The sequence below is a fragment of the Tauraco erythrolophus genome, chromosome 7, assembly GCF_009769465.1.
Source record: "Tauraco erythrolophus isolate bTauEry1 chromosome 7, bTauEry1.pri, whole genome shotgun sequence".
NCBI lineage: Eukaryota > Metazoa > Chordata > Aves > Musophagiformes > Musophagidae > Tauraco > Tauraco erythrolophus.
The window spans coordinates 39951981-39968920 of NC_141471.1; the positions used below are offsets into that span (position 1 = coordinate 39951981).

Consider the following 16940-nt stretch of genomic DNA (forward strand, 5'->3'; position numbering starts at 1 on the left):
TCCATTAAGGCATACGAAAGAAAACCTTGTGAAATACAATTAAGGGAAAAACCTTGTTTGTAACATTCAAGGATCACCTTCGTGTAAGACAGAATTTAGCATGTTGCTTTAGCACACAAATACCTAGAAGGAAAAACATATTTCTATTTTGACAGGGCACTCATGCCTGTGCCAGACAATCATTATAATGGAGATCCAAGAATACCATCTGGCTGGCTGTCTCATTCGAACACTAATTCTGTCAGGTGGCAAAGCTTGTAAAAAAAAAGTATGAAAAGGCCACAGCACCAAGCAGCTCACTGGGACACTTCAGGCAAGAACCATAAATAAACAAGTGTCATAGCTCTATAATATCAAGTAAATGCAAGCATTGCTTTCTTCCATCTTTTCTAAACAATTTTCTTTTGACAAAAAGCTGTCTTGCTATTTAAATGACACATGCACTCTTTTCAGTCCTACACAGAATGTTTGTACTCTGGGCAAAGCCAGATCCACAAGAACTCACTCCTGCCTACTAGTTAACAACTAACATGGTCCACTTGGTTTGATAATATGAGGTACAAATTTGCAAGAAGTTCCAATTGTGCACCTATTTGGGAAATGCCTTCAGCTACAGGCATATCAAACAGATGTTTCAACTTTCTGAATGCAACACAAAAAGAGATTTACCTACTGTTTTTTCTGTAATGCTTATAGGGTACTTCAAAAGAACATTAAAATGCATGTTCTTAGTTGTAACTTGTTACTTTTACTGGCATATGCCACAAAATGTATGATTTCCAGATGGGAATAAAAAAAACCCTGGAGTTTCCTACGGGTGAGAAATGGCTAACAAAACCAGCACAACATGATCTAATGGAAGACAAAATAAACGGCACTCATAAGGCCTGGGCTATGCATTTCACTGTGATAAGCCTTCTCAGCACGCCTGTAAGATCAGTTCATATCTAGCACCACCGTTTCAAACATACTGAACAATCAACTTGCTCACCAGATGGTCTTACGGGTAACACTTGGTCAAATAAACATAAAATATGCACTCTATGTAGGTATCTTCTGTTTTATCTCTTCTTTTGGTGTTGAGACTCTTCAATGAGATCTACATATAGGCACTTTGTGTTTTCTTATAGCTACAGCATGAAGTCTCAAATACATCTGATGGCCCAGGGCAATCAAGCCAACTAGAACATTAAGCCAAAATAAAATCTGCATCTGCAAAGAAACAATTACCTTTATCAATAAACTGACATCACAGCTCTAACAGTCTGAGTGGGCTGTTTACATGAGTTGCAAAGGGAAGTTTCCTGATTTCAGAAAGCTCCAGATTTATTCTTTTTTTAAAAATACTCAGTTTAACTGCATAAGATAAAAAAAAAATAAGGCAGCTGGTAAAAGAGAAGTGAAGTATAATCAAGCTACTATCTTTAAAACAGCAATCTGAGAAAAACATAGCAAACTGGTATCATGGGAACACTTAACACAGCACCTTTAGTGAAATAGAATAGCAAGCAGAGAAAGGGTTAACAGCTTTGCTTTTTCAGGTCAACTTATGCTATCAGAACATGGGTAGAATTCTGCATAAAGCAGCTCCAAAATCTATAAATAATTTCTATTTCTCTCCCACCCCCTTCTTCATTAATTAACTCCATCTACAGCACTCCTGAGAAGTAGTCCTTGGACATTTTTCATGCTGCAGTCATATTACTTCAATGTCCAGGTCTGTAGCAACTCAGCTCTCTGTCATTATACATCTACTTCCGGATAAATCTTTTTTTCCCAGCTGTTACTACTCCTAAACCGTCTGGAAATTTGAAGCAGGACATGCATCCCTATTCAAACTCACATACACATCCTCAATAAGAGGAATAATTTCCTTTTATGCCTGGAGAGATTGAGGTGTTAGAGCAGGAATAGAAAAGCAGACTAGGACCCAACTTACAAGACAAACAGTTCTCGGTTCTATTCTATGTTAGGTTACTAGCTTCTATTCTATGTTACTAGGTTCTATTCTATGTTATGTTACTAGCTATGCAGCTAGTAACTACTATGAAGTGAAGCTTGTTTCTACTACTAATTTGTAGTAACTGGAATTCTCATACAGGGTAATAAGTATTCAATAGCTTCAACAAATCCTTATTATGCTGTATGTCTTTCTCAAGGTAGCTTATATTTAACTCCAGTATTGTATTAGCATGTTACTAGAAGTTTGGGAAGGCAAATCAAAATAAAAATTTGTTTTATTTGTTTCAAAATACACGACTAAAATCTACATAATTATTAAAATAGGCTTACAGATATTCTTTGATTAACAGTTTGCATTACATAACAAGGCATATTCTAAATGCAGTGTTTCCTCACAATTTTAACATACGGGTATTTCTAAAATTTTTCAAGTAAAAAAGCATACTCCACTGAGTAGCCAATACAGCTAATTACATTCTTGCATCTTAAGTTACATATAGGAATTTTAGGATTCTCTTAATTACTTTACCAAAACTAATAGTGATGCTGCAGGTACATAAACTGTCATTAATGAACATAACCACATTGATTAGGTAGTCTAAAGACAACCAGGACTTAAAGGGCTTCAGTTGAGTTACAACTTGACATCTTCTGTTCCACTGATTAAGAGCTCAGTTTTAAATACAACCTCTTGGGCCAATAACTGCTTTCCATTTTAAACTGCAAGAGGTAACTGGTCAGTGTTAGTCACTTAAATTGTGGTTCAAGAAAAACTAAGTGTAACATGCAAACTGTACCTTAAAGCTCAGAAGAAAATCCGCATGCACCATGCACCAAACAAAGAGGTTTCCCCATATAAACTCTTTAACATTCCAGTTAGTTAACACAAGAAGCATGCAAATAATTAATAAAATCTGAAAGTTTGTCAACTCTTACAACTTTAAACTTCAAACTACTCAAGCAAAAACAACTGTATTGGAACAGGTAAAACAGGAACACAAACTTCAACATGAAGCAACTTCTTGAAAAACTAAACTGAACTGTAGTAACATCAAATTAATGAATTTAGATAGTTGAGAGCCTTTGTTGATCAAACACTTTGAGTACTGCTCTTCCTTTTCTGAAATGATGCGCCTTCCTCTCCTGGAACGGGATAGGAGAAAAAGACAGGAAAAAATATTTCTAGATAACAATCCGAATAAAGCAACTGAAGTTTCACGAAAAGCATCTCAAGACATCCTATACTCTATTCACCCCATTTCAAAACCGATAAATACAGCTTCTATATTCCGCTTCAGAGTACATGTGTCTAGTTCATGCATCTGTAGTTTTTTTTCAAAAGAAAGCAAAAGTCTTAAATGTAACATCAACAAACAACAGAAATTAAACACCACTTGAATGCATTCAGAAACTGCCATTCTACAAAGACTGAACACATACAGCAAAAATACGATGACCAGCAACCAAACTGGACTACAGTTTATTAATTTATTACTTATTATTACATTTTACACAAACTAGAGAGCCACCATCCACAGAGCATACTTCACTGGTGTAAAGACTATCAAGGCTCAAACGCAACAAACTTGATCCAAACTAAGGAGTAACCCACTGCCCTTTCAGCAATTTGTCACCGAGAAATCATTAGCCAGTCTTATACTCTAAGTGTGAATTGACTGTTAAACAGTTTTTATGCTGTCTGGTATCCACTGAATCCCAATTTCAGCCCTTGTTTCCAACATTAAGCAACTGAGAGCCAACCAAACTTATACATCTCAGAGCACGTACAAGAAAAAACTCAAATGACGTTCCAGCTATTAATCCCTTCATCTTTATCATAGCCTGCTCCTTAACAAGTTGAAGGTCAGCTGTTTTTCTTTTCAGAGATTTAATTTTGCTTTCACTACATACCTTAAAGTAGTCTTCTTGCGATACAAACGTGTTCCTCAGACGATTCTCAGGATTAAACAGACACGACACTACTGTTTGTATGCTCCTGTCCACAGACTTCTGAAATACAGTTGTAGGTGCATCTATAACAATACTAATTTTCATAGTTAGCCCACTACTAGCAATATGGGTGTGTCACAGGGTTCACTTCACATTCATGATTCCTCTTAACTGCCTTACATTTCCTGAGCTCTTTGTCTTTTTTTAAAAAAAATCTTTTAATCTTGGTAACTCATCATCATCCTTAGATGTTACTTAAAAATGTAACAGTTCTGACCAGTGACATGCCAGTTCAGTTGTGGAATAGGCTGACAGCTGAAAAATGAAATCGCCTTTAGAAAATTCAATTCAGAGCCAACTGTTGGCCAAACTGGGGTCACCTTCCACAAAAGGAAGTGAAGAGGGAGTAAATGTTATCGACTCAGATGTCTAAAGCTTAAAATAAATCTGCATAAGATAGCAAGCAGTGCTAGCTAACCTGCTGGTTTAGTATCTGCAATTTCCCCTGTAATTCTCAGCAAATTAAGTAAAGCCTTGTCACTCAAAAACACTGTTATACCTAATGAAGTAGAACACACATTTTATACAGCCCTCAGCACTACAGACAAGTACTAATAGTTTCAAGAAAACGGGAAGCATCTGAACTCATACACGGAAATCAGATACAGCGGATTGACCAACTGGCTAAAGCAGCAACTATAACCTTAGTTTCCAGGATACTGGTCAAAGGCTATCTTCATGAAGCCACATAATCACCACGTGCAAACTTCTGGGAATAGCATTTATGACAAAAGCAATTAAAGTTTTGAGGAAGCACTTACCTTTTGTGGACTGTTAGTAGACAACTGCATGGGCTCTGGAACAGTACAATCTGTCTGTATAAATTCTGGATCCTCAGCACAGTGATAGCTTACTGAAGTATAAACCTGTATAGTTTTTATAAATATTGCAATGTTTCAGTAACACTGGGAAAACATGCACAGTTGTGTTGTCATTGGTCCTCACCTATCCATAAACTACGTCAACTTTATCTTCACACTTTTGATAAAGTTCCATGAGTAGGGGAAATACCGCATCCTGATCTGTTTTATTAAGACAGTTCTACTTCCTTCCAAAAAAGGATATATTCTAATAAATGTCTTTTCTCTAGAATTTGCTTCTCAACCTACTTCCTCCATGTATGGGTTTTGCCAGCAAGTGAAGCAAGTGAGCAAGGAAGGTGTTCACCAAGAATTTGAGACAATAGGCAGGTAATGTCAAGAGATTAAGCACCAAAACTCAGATGAAAGGAAGGGAAGCAAAGCATCTACTACTCTGCCCTACCAAGAAGCTGCTTTTCTCTATACAGTTCCTTTCTAGTCTGAAGCTTCCTTCATGCTAATAGACTTTTTTTACACCTTAAAAAATTTAGTAGAAAAGCATAAGCCATTTTACAGCTTTTTTTTTTTTTTTTTAAGAACTATGGCTTTTTCAAAACTCTCCCCACTTCCCCCTGCTTACAGTGCAGTGTTTCACTTGGCAACTTAGTGCAAAATTTAGCTACAATTGCAAAGAGGCTGATATTCATTACGGAAATATACTTTCAGATGCTTCCAGAGAGGATTAGAGGCTTTTACAGTCAATTTTACCAGGATCTCAACAGCAGGGTTACACACCGTCACTTTGCAGGGGCAAAAGTTCACCCCCTCACCTCAAAGTACCATCTGACACTCCCAAAAGCCCTTCAACACCAGAACTGTAGTTTCAAGCTGATGATACTGGCAGACATGGAAGCCCACATACAGTGTTGGCAGACTACTCCTTTCTGAGCACCATCCTTAACCATCAAAAAAGGTATCATATCTGACCTCATCACAACTGGGGCATTCAATTCATAAATGGAAATTACTATTATCCACCAAACAAAGAAGTAGGTATAAAGCAGTAGACTGAAGGATGAAGTTTCCTATCTCCTTATGTGCCTGTCCTCTTTTGAGTGTGTAAAGTACGGTATCTAAAATTGCTTAACTGACATAGTTCTAGAAAAGTTGTCAGCTCATATCATCAAGCTTAAAACGTCTAATGAAAACCATCATCCACATCTACTCTAACAACTCTCTAGCTTGCTACCATTTAACTGTTAAGTGATACACTGCAGCTCTATCGTGTTCATGGATGTTATACCCCAACACAAGAAGGACATGGAGCTGCTGGAGCGGGACCAGAGGAGGGCCATGAAGATGATTCGAGAGCTGGAGCACCTCTCCTATGAAGACAGGCTGAGAAAGTTGGGGCTGTTCAGCCTGGAGAAGAGAGGGCTCCAGGGTGCTCTTATTGCAGCCTTCCAGTACTTAAAGGGGGCCTACAGGAAAGCTGGAGAGGAGTTTTTTACAAGGGTATGTAGAGATAGGACAAGGGGCAATGGCTTTAAACTGAAGGAGGGCAGATTTAGATTAGATATAAGAATGAAATTTTTCACTCTGAGGGTGGTGAGGCACTGGAACAGGTTGCCCAGAGAAGTTGTGGATGCCCCATCCCTGGAAGTGTTCAAGGCCAGACTAGATGAGGCTTTGGGCAACCTGGTGTAGTGGAGGGTTTCCCTGCCCATAGCAGAGGGGTTGTAAATAGATGATCTTTGAGGTCTTTTCTAACCCTAACTATTCTATGATTCAACAAAAATTATTTCAAGCCAACAAGATCAGTAGTTCAGTAACTTTTGAACTCTTTCAAGTCTTTTTCTGCCCTCATTAAAGCAAAAGGTAATTCTCACTAACAGAAATATAGACTTTCCATGGAAAGAAAAAGGCTGATTTCTCTGCTGAGTAGCTCGAAGTAAAGCTTAGTACACATGACTGGAAGTAAGCAGAAATAAAGTATTCTTCTAATATCAGAGATAGAATTGTCAGGTGCATGCAGGCAGCAATATATATGCACAAGATCCATTTTCTTCATTTTTCCCCATTTACCCTCCATATATTCTACAGAAAACTGCTGGGAATTAGCTTGAAAGAATACCATTCAGAAGAAAATTAAGTATTACAGCTTTTAAACATGTAGCAGAACTGTACTCAATAAATACAAGATCATACCCACAGAACACAAAATGCCTAAGATGAATAGAGTTGGAACTTAAGCTTGCAAGAAATACACTTTTTTTCCTCTCTTATCGAAGTCACTTGTGTAAAGTCACAGAAAACAAGCAGTTTCTTTAGAAGCCATCAGCATCATTTACAGCCTGTAGCAGCCCGGCAAGTAATTTTAAAAAGTTGTTGAAAGGAGTCAAAAAAACCCACAGTGTTCGCAAAGCAGAATATTTTGAGGGGTTTTGAATTCTAAAATATTTGGAACAATAAGCAGTAATATTATACAGATCTTAGAAGTCAGAATTGTGCATCAGAACATCATCTATTTTTCCTTCAACTTTTAATGAAAAACCAATTCCATTCATGTTAGAATTCCAGAATTCTGTGACCAGAACATACAGAGTAACACCATAGAACCAGTAGTTCTGTTCTGCCAGGCAGTTCCTAAAAAAGCATCATGTCAGTAGGTAAGTCCTAAACAATTACCTACTCTGCCAGCAGCCACAGATTTGTGCAGACCAGGTTACATACAGATTTAGTCAACAAACAGTGATATTTTATATATTTTTTTTTAAGTATCACTGTCAAAACAGTGTACTAATTAAGACAAGGTTCCACAAGTTTAACTTTGTAGACTTACCGGAGGCATAACGTAATTTCTTTGCTCCCCAGCAAGCCATTGTGGTTGAACCTTAAACAAGAATTGGACAAGAAACAGCTTTTATTCATTCATTTCAAAGAGCAGTTAGTTGCCCGTGTTGAAGAGCCACCATTTGTAACATTTCATGTCTGAATTTTTCATTAAACAGTAGTTTATAGTATTCTGTCCAGTAAGATAGCTGTTTCACATGTACCTCACATAGGGTCTAGCACAAGGTCATCCTTACCACAAATTCAACTACCTCCTTCCTCTTCTCATTCCAAGTTTTTCAAAAAAAAATTAAAAAATAAAATGTCTAAAGATTAGGCAAAAATGGGAATCGCAGCAGCCACAATGAAAACATGTCAAACTTCTTGTTACTTCCAGTCACTAAACTACGTCTACTTTAGTGTCAAAACCAGGACTTACCCACACTTTTCACTTACGAGTTCAAAAAAATCACTGTCAGCCAAGTGCCTTCCCAGACATTTTTAGAGCTCAAGAACACATCCCTTATCTATATACATTCCATATTTATGGTCTGGCAAGACTCAGTGATTCTGTCTTAAGGAACTAAAATCAACTACCCACACAATAGTTACGTACAAATGCAAAGCTCCTTCCCATGATCCATGTATTTTCTGCTAATTTGGAAGTTGTTTTATCATTGCATATGTTACAAAATAAAAAAATCGAACTAAAAAAGTGTGCTAAGTCATTCAGCAGTTTTAACTGCATTAGAATACAAATAATTTTGGTTTTACTTTTTATTTCTGTGAAGCAGGAGTTGAAGGGAAATAGAATTCACAGAAAGAGAAACACAGGAAGATTAGACTCCAATTAACACTGTTCGTTCCATTCACGTTTTGTCAGGTATCAAACAGCCTTTCTGCTGCTACTAAAAAACTACATACCTGATAGTTGTAGGCTGGTTGATATCCTACAGGAACTTGCTGCTGTATCAATAAAGTTGGTGAACTGTATGGATATGTCTGCAAAATAAAAGTTTTCTTTGAAAATACAATATTGAAGCAGGATAAAAGTATGGTATCTGTAAAGGTATTTATAAAGCCAGGGGCATATTTTTCGAAATACATAGTCATACTGTTACTTCAATTTCTGTTTCAGACTAGCTTCATTATTTAAAAGCAATCCTTACTGATGTCCCATGGGGCTTCAGCACTCCAGGCACTAAACATGTCTAGAAAGTGGGATTCTAAAGCTTTATTACAGATCTAAAAATCCCACATCTGCTTGTAGCTGATCTCTTGTCATTTCTGAAGTACAACTCATCCCATAAAATTTCTCGAGTAGACCTAAAACAGACCAACTACGATGAAATAATGGACTACAGCCTGAACATCAGTTTCTTAGAGCCAAAGGCAAAGTAAATATTACAACTCAGACAGTTTCCCAGCATTTCTTCAGTGCAAGTGATCTGACACAGTGTTAACCTGGAACCTTCACAGCTTCTTCAGATAATAGTTAAAGGAAATTCCAGCATTTGGGAGAATTTGTTCCTCCTACATTATTTCACTCTTCCAATAAACTTAGAGAGTCAGCAAAAGTACTACTACCAAGCTCTTTGCCTTACAAAAAAAGTATTTCCCCAAGTCACTGCAGTTGGCTCATCTTCATTTGCTTAAGAATACATAGAAGAGAATCAGTTTGCAATTAATATTGCCCTGCTGTATTGCCATATTATATAGGGTTAATGCAGGAAGAGACTAATCCGGAAAGCCTCCTGTTTACAGTACAGGACTCATAACAAGGCCAGAAGTACTCTGCCTGCACCTCAGTAAGAATGCTTACGTGAGGTACCAATACAGTGATGTTCTATAGGCATACTGTGCTGGTCGCAGCTGTGAACAGCAAATGCTGTAACACAGGGTTCTTACAAAGACACAACGGCAGTTCAGAAACAAGAATTTGTTCACCTAGGAGGAAAGAAAAGTACCGCAGCCAACTTCTGGTTCCACGCTTGTTTAAAAAAATACATTTTTAAGTTTGTGGTTTATTCTGAGGCAAGGCAGCAGCACATTAAGTATCCAAATTCATTTGATTTGAAACACATCTGTGACAAGTAACATGATCACTTAAAGACTGTTCTAGAATTAAATCTTAGCTCCACCTTCAACAGTTTCTCATTCTCAAAATAAGTACCTCCCTGTCTTTTGTTTTAAAAAAGGTAACATCATTGAATAAATTTTCAAGGTTGTAGCCATTCTTTTGAAGTGGCTTGAAGTTGGGCAATTTTTACTCGGGAAGGTAACATGAAAACAAACCGGAAAGATAAGATTGGAATCTCAATACGTATTCCTGAAGTTGTATGTGCTCGCACCTTTAAAAATATTTGACTATGATTCAAAATCAGTGACATGAACAGCCTTACCTGAACATACTGTGTTACTGGACTCATTACAGCTGGAGGCTGCATGTACGTCTCTGTATTTTGACTACCCATACACTATGGAACTGTGGTGCAGGAGGATTGAAGACTAATTGTCTGGGATGCACATAAGAACCTTGTTTTAAAGTAAAGAAAAATAAAGTATGAAAACATTCTCACATATATTTCATTAGTAATCTGAATTAAAGCTGCAAAAGAACTGAAGTGTTTTGACTCTTAAGTTTAAATCATTAACTATACCGTATTGTGCTACCAACCTGAGTTTTATTATCAAAACTGTACATAACACAAGTAGCAAGGTCACAAAATTCAGAGTTGAAGTTTAATCAGATAAAAAGTATTTGCAAGAATATTAATATACAATTAAGAAAAAATCGAATTTAAACAGATTTGTTTATATTAGAAGTATATGTTACATATACACTTACACAAGTTTTGTTGCTTTCTAATCGCTGGCCCCAGTTTCAGCTTTTTGCCATGGAAGTTGATTTGAGACTGAAAAGACAGGTTATTCTGTAAGCTGGGGAATCAGTGAGACAGGTGGTTTGTTTGATTTAGAGACTGCACTCTGCTTCTACACCACAGCATTATCAACTCACATGCAGGCTCAGCTGCCTCCATTCTCCTCCTCCCACCTCAACACCTTACACCTTTTACCTTTAATTTCCTGCAATGCTCTGAGCACACCTGTTTGCCTACTCACTAACTCTCCAAACCCATTATATATCACTTGCCTTAAAAGCAACATGCACTACTAGTAGCTTGCAACTACGTACTAGTGACTGCCAGCCTTACAGTTTCATCACACATGGATTCAAACTATTCTTGCCTCAGTAAGGATACCAATGTAGCAAGACCATAAGCTAGGTTCTCCTAAAACCTATTTACATCACCACTTATCTTCCTTACCATAAACTTCTAACAGGCTTCACGTAATACTTTAGAAGCTGTCCACCTAATATTAAAGGAAATGGAAGTCTAAGTACTATTGTTTACCTGCATGTTAGAACATCCAACAAACATGTTGGTATTCCACAACTTTTTTGGCCAAAGCATCTATGCAGCACACAGACTAATCACAAAAGAGTGAAGCTGAAATATGGTTCACATGTTCCTCAAACACACAAACCCAGAAATGCAAGCATCTGTAAGACTGGCAAACAGGGCTGGAAACACTCCTCAGTAATCAGCAAATGCCTGAGACATGTAACTTCTCATTCTGCAGGTTCTGCCCAAACATGGTTCATAGAAAAGGCAGGATTTCAGACTTTCAATGATCAAGTACTGCTTTGCCAGCATAGTATCTGAGGTCATAAAAGCACAGGACAATTTCAAGCACTGTTCCTCCCTGCAGAAGTTGAGTTCTGTGTTCTTCAGTGAAACTGCTTAGTTTGAAAGCCAGAAGAAAATTCACCAATGGATGTAGGCTGAAATGGCACCACAACATCCTTATACTTCAAAGTCAATTTGGACTGACTGTAGAAAAGGGTCTGTTAAGATTCTCTTCTCTACAAAACTGCAGTGTAAGCCTGGAGTATAAGTTGCTTTAATACAAGGATTTAAGCAGATTAATACTTATTCAGGTACTTAGGAACTTCTCCATACCAAACTCCCAAAAGAGAACTCACCTTTGGGTCTGACCTCACATTCTCTCCAAGATGCTCACCTACATTTGAAGATGTGCATAGCACACATGACACTACCTAAAAGAGGTACTCTGTTGCAGTTCAGAAGGCCACACTGAGGGCTTACAAATGCTTCATACATCAGCAGTGAAAGATCTGGTTTACCCCAACTAACATAATCTTAGTACCAAGTATTAAGATCAGTATTAGATGCAGATACTTAGTTCATCTTATCTCATGCAACATCAAGGACTTGCCTGCTTCAGAAGAAAATACAGTTTGCAATTTTAACAGACACCTCACTGAGCTTTTTCTCTTATTTACGCTAAAAAAAGTGCTTTGAACAGCTAACAGCAACTTTGTTGACTGTAAATATAAGCAGAAAATAGTGATACTAAAGAAGTCTTACTTGATCATCTTCTCATACCGATAAAAACAGAGTAAAAGGCAAAATACCCTGACTAGTTTGACAGGTGTGGGTTTTTTTTTTAACTAATCCTGCAATCCTTTTGTGCTCAGAACCATGCAATCACCTGAGCAGTGAGAGCTCTTGGAAGACATGGCTACCCTCAGAACAGAAGGTAGCTTTGTTTTGAACTGCAAACAGATTCACACTGGACCAGAATGCCGTTACAAATGGAATCAGACCTTAAATCAGAACAAAAATACTTTCAGGTTGCACAAAGCTACAGAGTTAGGCAGACAAACACAGGCATCTAGAGTGATTCTAACCATGGATAGGCTCTATCTTGTTCATTTACATAAAACATTGGGGCCACTCAGTACAGATCATGCCTGAAACAGTTTAGTGAGGTGATCTCTGCTTATGATTTGAGCTCCAAAATGGAGATGTTCATTCTTCCCCCTTTTCCATCTCCTCCAGAAGCCACTAGCTTTGTAAGAATATTTCTATCTGGACATGCTTCTTCCTGACAAGGCAGTAATTTGTACTGCCTGGACACCTGAAGTTTGCACTAAAAAAAATCCACCATATACCTCTGGGTCTTCCAAGACCTCTGGTATTCAAAAATCACACCAGTATTTTATTACTAGATATACACTGAGGGCTTTTAATTTTGAAGCCTACACAGAAAATCATCAATGTACACGTCTCAAATGACAATGCCACTCAGAGGTCTCTACAGAGATTCTTGCCTCAGACCAAGCATCCCACACTGATCTAGTACACTAAGTGTAACCCATGGTAAAAAAAAAAGTCTTCTCAGAAAAGTCTGTTGCTCAACAGAGTAGAACTTTTGTCAGCATATCATGAGTTGAAGAACAGTAAGCTTTTGAAACCTCTTCTCTTCCCCTTTAAGGAGCCGAACAGCCAGTAAACACATCTGAACATATCACAGAACATTAGATTTGTGCCTGGTACATTTATCCAGACTCGTCTTTCAGATCTACTTCTCTACTCGAAAGCTTCAGAAGCAAATGAGAGACTGTTCATCCTTCAGAGACATGGGAGTTTTCTGAGGCAAATACTTCAGGGAGGGAAATATTTCAATACATGTTATTTTCACAGTTACTGCACTCAGTTTTAGGAGAAAGAGTGAATATAAAAAGCTTTGTCAATAGTTTGTGACCTGCTGAAGTCTATCAGAACAAAATAACAGACTTGGTTGTAAGCACTGAGGTTTAAGATCTCTCTGATACTGAACTCTTAAGAGCAGAAGGGTTCTAACAGTTCCACCCCTTTATCTCCTATGTGAACTGCAGGAAAACCTAATGATATGTCAACAATTGCATCTGTAGTCTACAAGTCTTAAGAAATACTTGCACTCTGGGTAACATCCAAATGCAAAAAACACTGCAAGAGAAACACATACTTCAACTACTGTAAGTAAAAAAACCCTAGTATTTTCCATGTTGTTGTTATTCCCAATAATAATGCTGACAGGTCTACGTATCTGCCATACACACAAGGGTTCTAAGACTATCATCCAATACAGAAACCAAGCAGCCAAAAACACATGTGAGGCTTTCAAGCACATAAATGAATGAAAATGACCAGAAATACAATGACATGAGATGTTCAAGCATACCAAGTCTAAAACTGGTTTTGTTTCTTACTGAAATAAACATATAAAGATTCTACCACCAGTAGAGATTTTAGCAAGTTTAGTTTTCGGGCAGCCCTAGACTCTTCTTGTCCTAATTGTTCTCTACAGGGTAGAAGAACTGGTTTCCTCTCAACATGTCTCCAGCCTTCATATATCAAATTCTCCAGATAATTTATACAAAGAGCTTACTTCTACTATTTTTTGAACATCCACATTGTCCAGGAAAGACACAAATCCATACCTGAAAAGAAAAAACAGGTCATTCAGTAACCTGATTTTTATTTGTTTGTTAGCTAAATTATATGCTGTTAACTGGTCTTGTTCAAAACATGTCAGGTATATGATATTGCATGCCAAAAGTATCAAGACAGACACTAGTTTGTAATTCAGCATGAAAATGTATTTACTGCTAACCAGCAGCATACACCAGTGGGCCAGATGAAAGGAACTGAATGCCAGATGCTAGAATAATATTAAATACATCTAAGGGCTATTATTCCATTTCCTCTACTCAAAATGAGCACCATTATTGGTATTACTAACACAAAGTAAAAATAAAAAAATCCTTTTAAGTACTAAGATCTGAATCATCATTCATATTTACTACAGAGGTTTGGATGAAAGTAGGCATTACAGGAACAGTGACCCTAGTGGGAGAAGTGACCCTAGAAGAGGTTTTTCAAGTTAATTCACTGCCCCCCTGGTTTATCTAGTCTATAAAAATGAAGAGATTTCAGAGTATTATAGGAATAGTTGTGTCAATTAATGGAGTATGCCAATTCATTACCAAACATACCCTGGCTAACTGCACTTCAGAATTCACCATGAAGGTGATACTAGGAAATAAAACAGACTTCCAGGTCATGCATTGCTACATATGCTTAAGAAAAAAACCTGACTTCTTAGAATCTGCTCACAGAACCTTAGAAAAGATTGGGCTGGAAGAAACTTCCAGAGGGGGAAGCCTCCTTCTCAAAGCAGGGATAACTTCAAAACTAGGAGAGCTTCCCCAAAACTCAACAGGCTAAGGTCCTAACACATCCTTATTTAAGTGCTTTACCACAGACAACTCAATTTTTCTACACATCCAATGTGAATTTCCTTGCTGCAACTTTATTCAGTTACTTAGTTTCACTCTTCACCCAAACAACTTTGGTTGTTTTCTTTATTACTTATCCCTGAGTGTCAGCAGAGTGCTGTCTCATTGCCCTGTATAAACCACCTACCCCTACTCTAGCCATCAGAAGAGTCCTACAGCACAACTGCCTGCTTAAGCATCACAAAAGTTTCAAGCTTTGTTTCCACTGGTTAAGTGACAATAACCCTCTTTTCCCTGAGGAGAGAGACTGGAGTTAGGGAAAAAAAAAAAAATCAGTCTATTCTTTTAAAGATTTTACAGATTTAGGGGCAATCTAGATTTATAGGTTTCACAGTGTTAACTCACCACAACAGAAAACTGCAGTCAGTGTTAAGGCTTAAGCATGTCAAGTAGGTTGCTAATTAGCTGCTCTGATAATCTATGACAGAATTATGTCCACATAAGCAACTTAAAATAAGTATTATGCTCTACTCACCCTTTGGAAACACCAGTTCTGTCAGTGATTATTTTCACCTCCTTCACAGTACCATATCGTTCAAAGAAACTCCGAATTTCTGCTTCATTCATCTAAAAGAAACAAAGTCTTAAACTCCTTCAAACACACTGAAGTGATTTAAAGCTGCCAGTACTGTTTTCTAAGCCCATCTTCTACTACTGTAAGAACTGAAGTTTTTCACCTGTTCTAAAAATCTCTCATGACACTGCAACACCTTAAGATTGGTAAAGACATATTAAAAAAACGCAGTTAAATTCCCATTTCCTTCCCACTAAAGTGCTCTATACCTGTCTTAAACAATTAAAAGTATATAAATACCCTTATATCAATTCCACCAACAAAGACCGTGTTTGGCATGATTTTTCCTTCTGGTAAAACATATCCTTGACTGGTTGTTGACAAACGAGTATTGTCCTCCGAGACACCTGCACACTGGGCCTCCACGTTTGCAGACTGAAAAATTTAAACAGAATTACATATTTCAGTCAAATTATTATAATACAATTTAAGATACTAGAACACCTGCACCTTCCTATAGATACAGCATGGAACAATGAATTTCAATAGCACCTTGCCAATTCCTCAAATAAAGTACTTACTGCAAATAGTCCACTCATTGGGAAAAAGCTGAAGTAAGTCTTCCAAGAAGCTTTGAAAAGTTAAATCTAGACCTAGCCTAGGCTACTTTAAGCAGTCCCCCCTCACTATATGAAGTTTCATGACCAGTATTGCTACTGCCAGACACACAGTGAGAACATCAAAATAATTCATTTCAGAACCTTACCAAATTCCTTTCAGATGTAAGCAAGAAATTTAAATTCTTTAAAAATACAGTTTACTGTAAATTGATTATCCAATAGAACAAATTCCATCACCTTCCTGGTCAAAAGCTTTTAATACTTGAGAAGTGAGTAAGCTTACAAACAGTCTTAGTGCACAGATAAAAGCATTATACTACAAGTTAGCTGTAAGAAGAGAAATCAGACCTTGGTAGAATATTCACACTATTCATTTACTCAGAAAAAAAATATCAATTTAACTACAACAGGAATATGAATGACTACAAACGTTTGACTTGTGTTCACCAAAGCAGGATCTTAAGCATGTGTTGCACGTACAGAAGAACTGCAAAGAATGTTAAGATTATAGAGCAACCACAGTCGTGATGCATTCTGCACCCTCAGGCTTCAGATGCACCCTTTTGGTCCTGAAGCGTTTTGTCACAACCTTAAGAGTTACAGATTCATTCAGTGCAGAGGAAGATACAACGCTCCCTAAACAAACCGTAGCTCAGTATTTTGTTCAGATGAACAAACCACATGCAACTTCATTTCTTGTTACTGATGCTAGCACAAGACGTGCTCCATACTCTGCACAAGTTTTACAAAGGTATCTACATGAACTAAAATACAACATAAGCACCGCAAACTCTAGCCCCTCCTGTCTTCTGCTCTCCCGAATAAATGGTTCTAGCTATATGCCATGCTTTGCCTGGCTGGTAAGAACATAAACTACTCTGCTCAGTTCAGTGTTACTCACTCCTCCATATTAAAGTACTCTGAAACATTAATAACCTTTTCCTTACCATTCAACTGGTGTGGCTTTATCCTCACTTCAGAAATTCTGAACT

At 37.5% G+C, this 16940-nt stretch overlaps 1 protein-coding gene across 1 annotated transcript; it reads right to left on the minus strand.

Annotated features, from left to right (window-relative positions):
- Nucleotides 1–3027: 3027 nt before the first annotated feature.
- DAZL (deleted in azoospermia like) lies at nt 3028–15757 on the minus strand. Its single transcript, XM_009980699.2, is given in 11 exon segments — nt 3028–3105; nt 3874–3972; nt 4734–4838; nt 7615–7665; nt 8529–8606; nt 10007–10074; nt 10077–10139; nt 10453–10519; nt 13905–13956; nt 15290–15381; nt 15629–15757. Coding segments are annotated over 11 exon segments (792 nt in total). The 5' UTR covers nt 15668–15757.
- Between the last annotated feature and the right edge of the window lie 1183 nt (nt 15758–16940).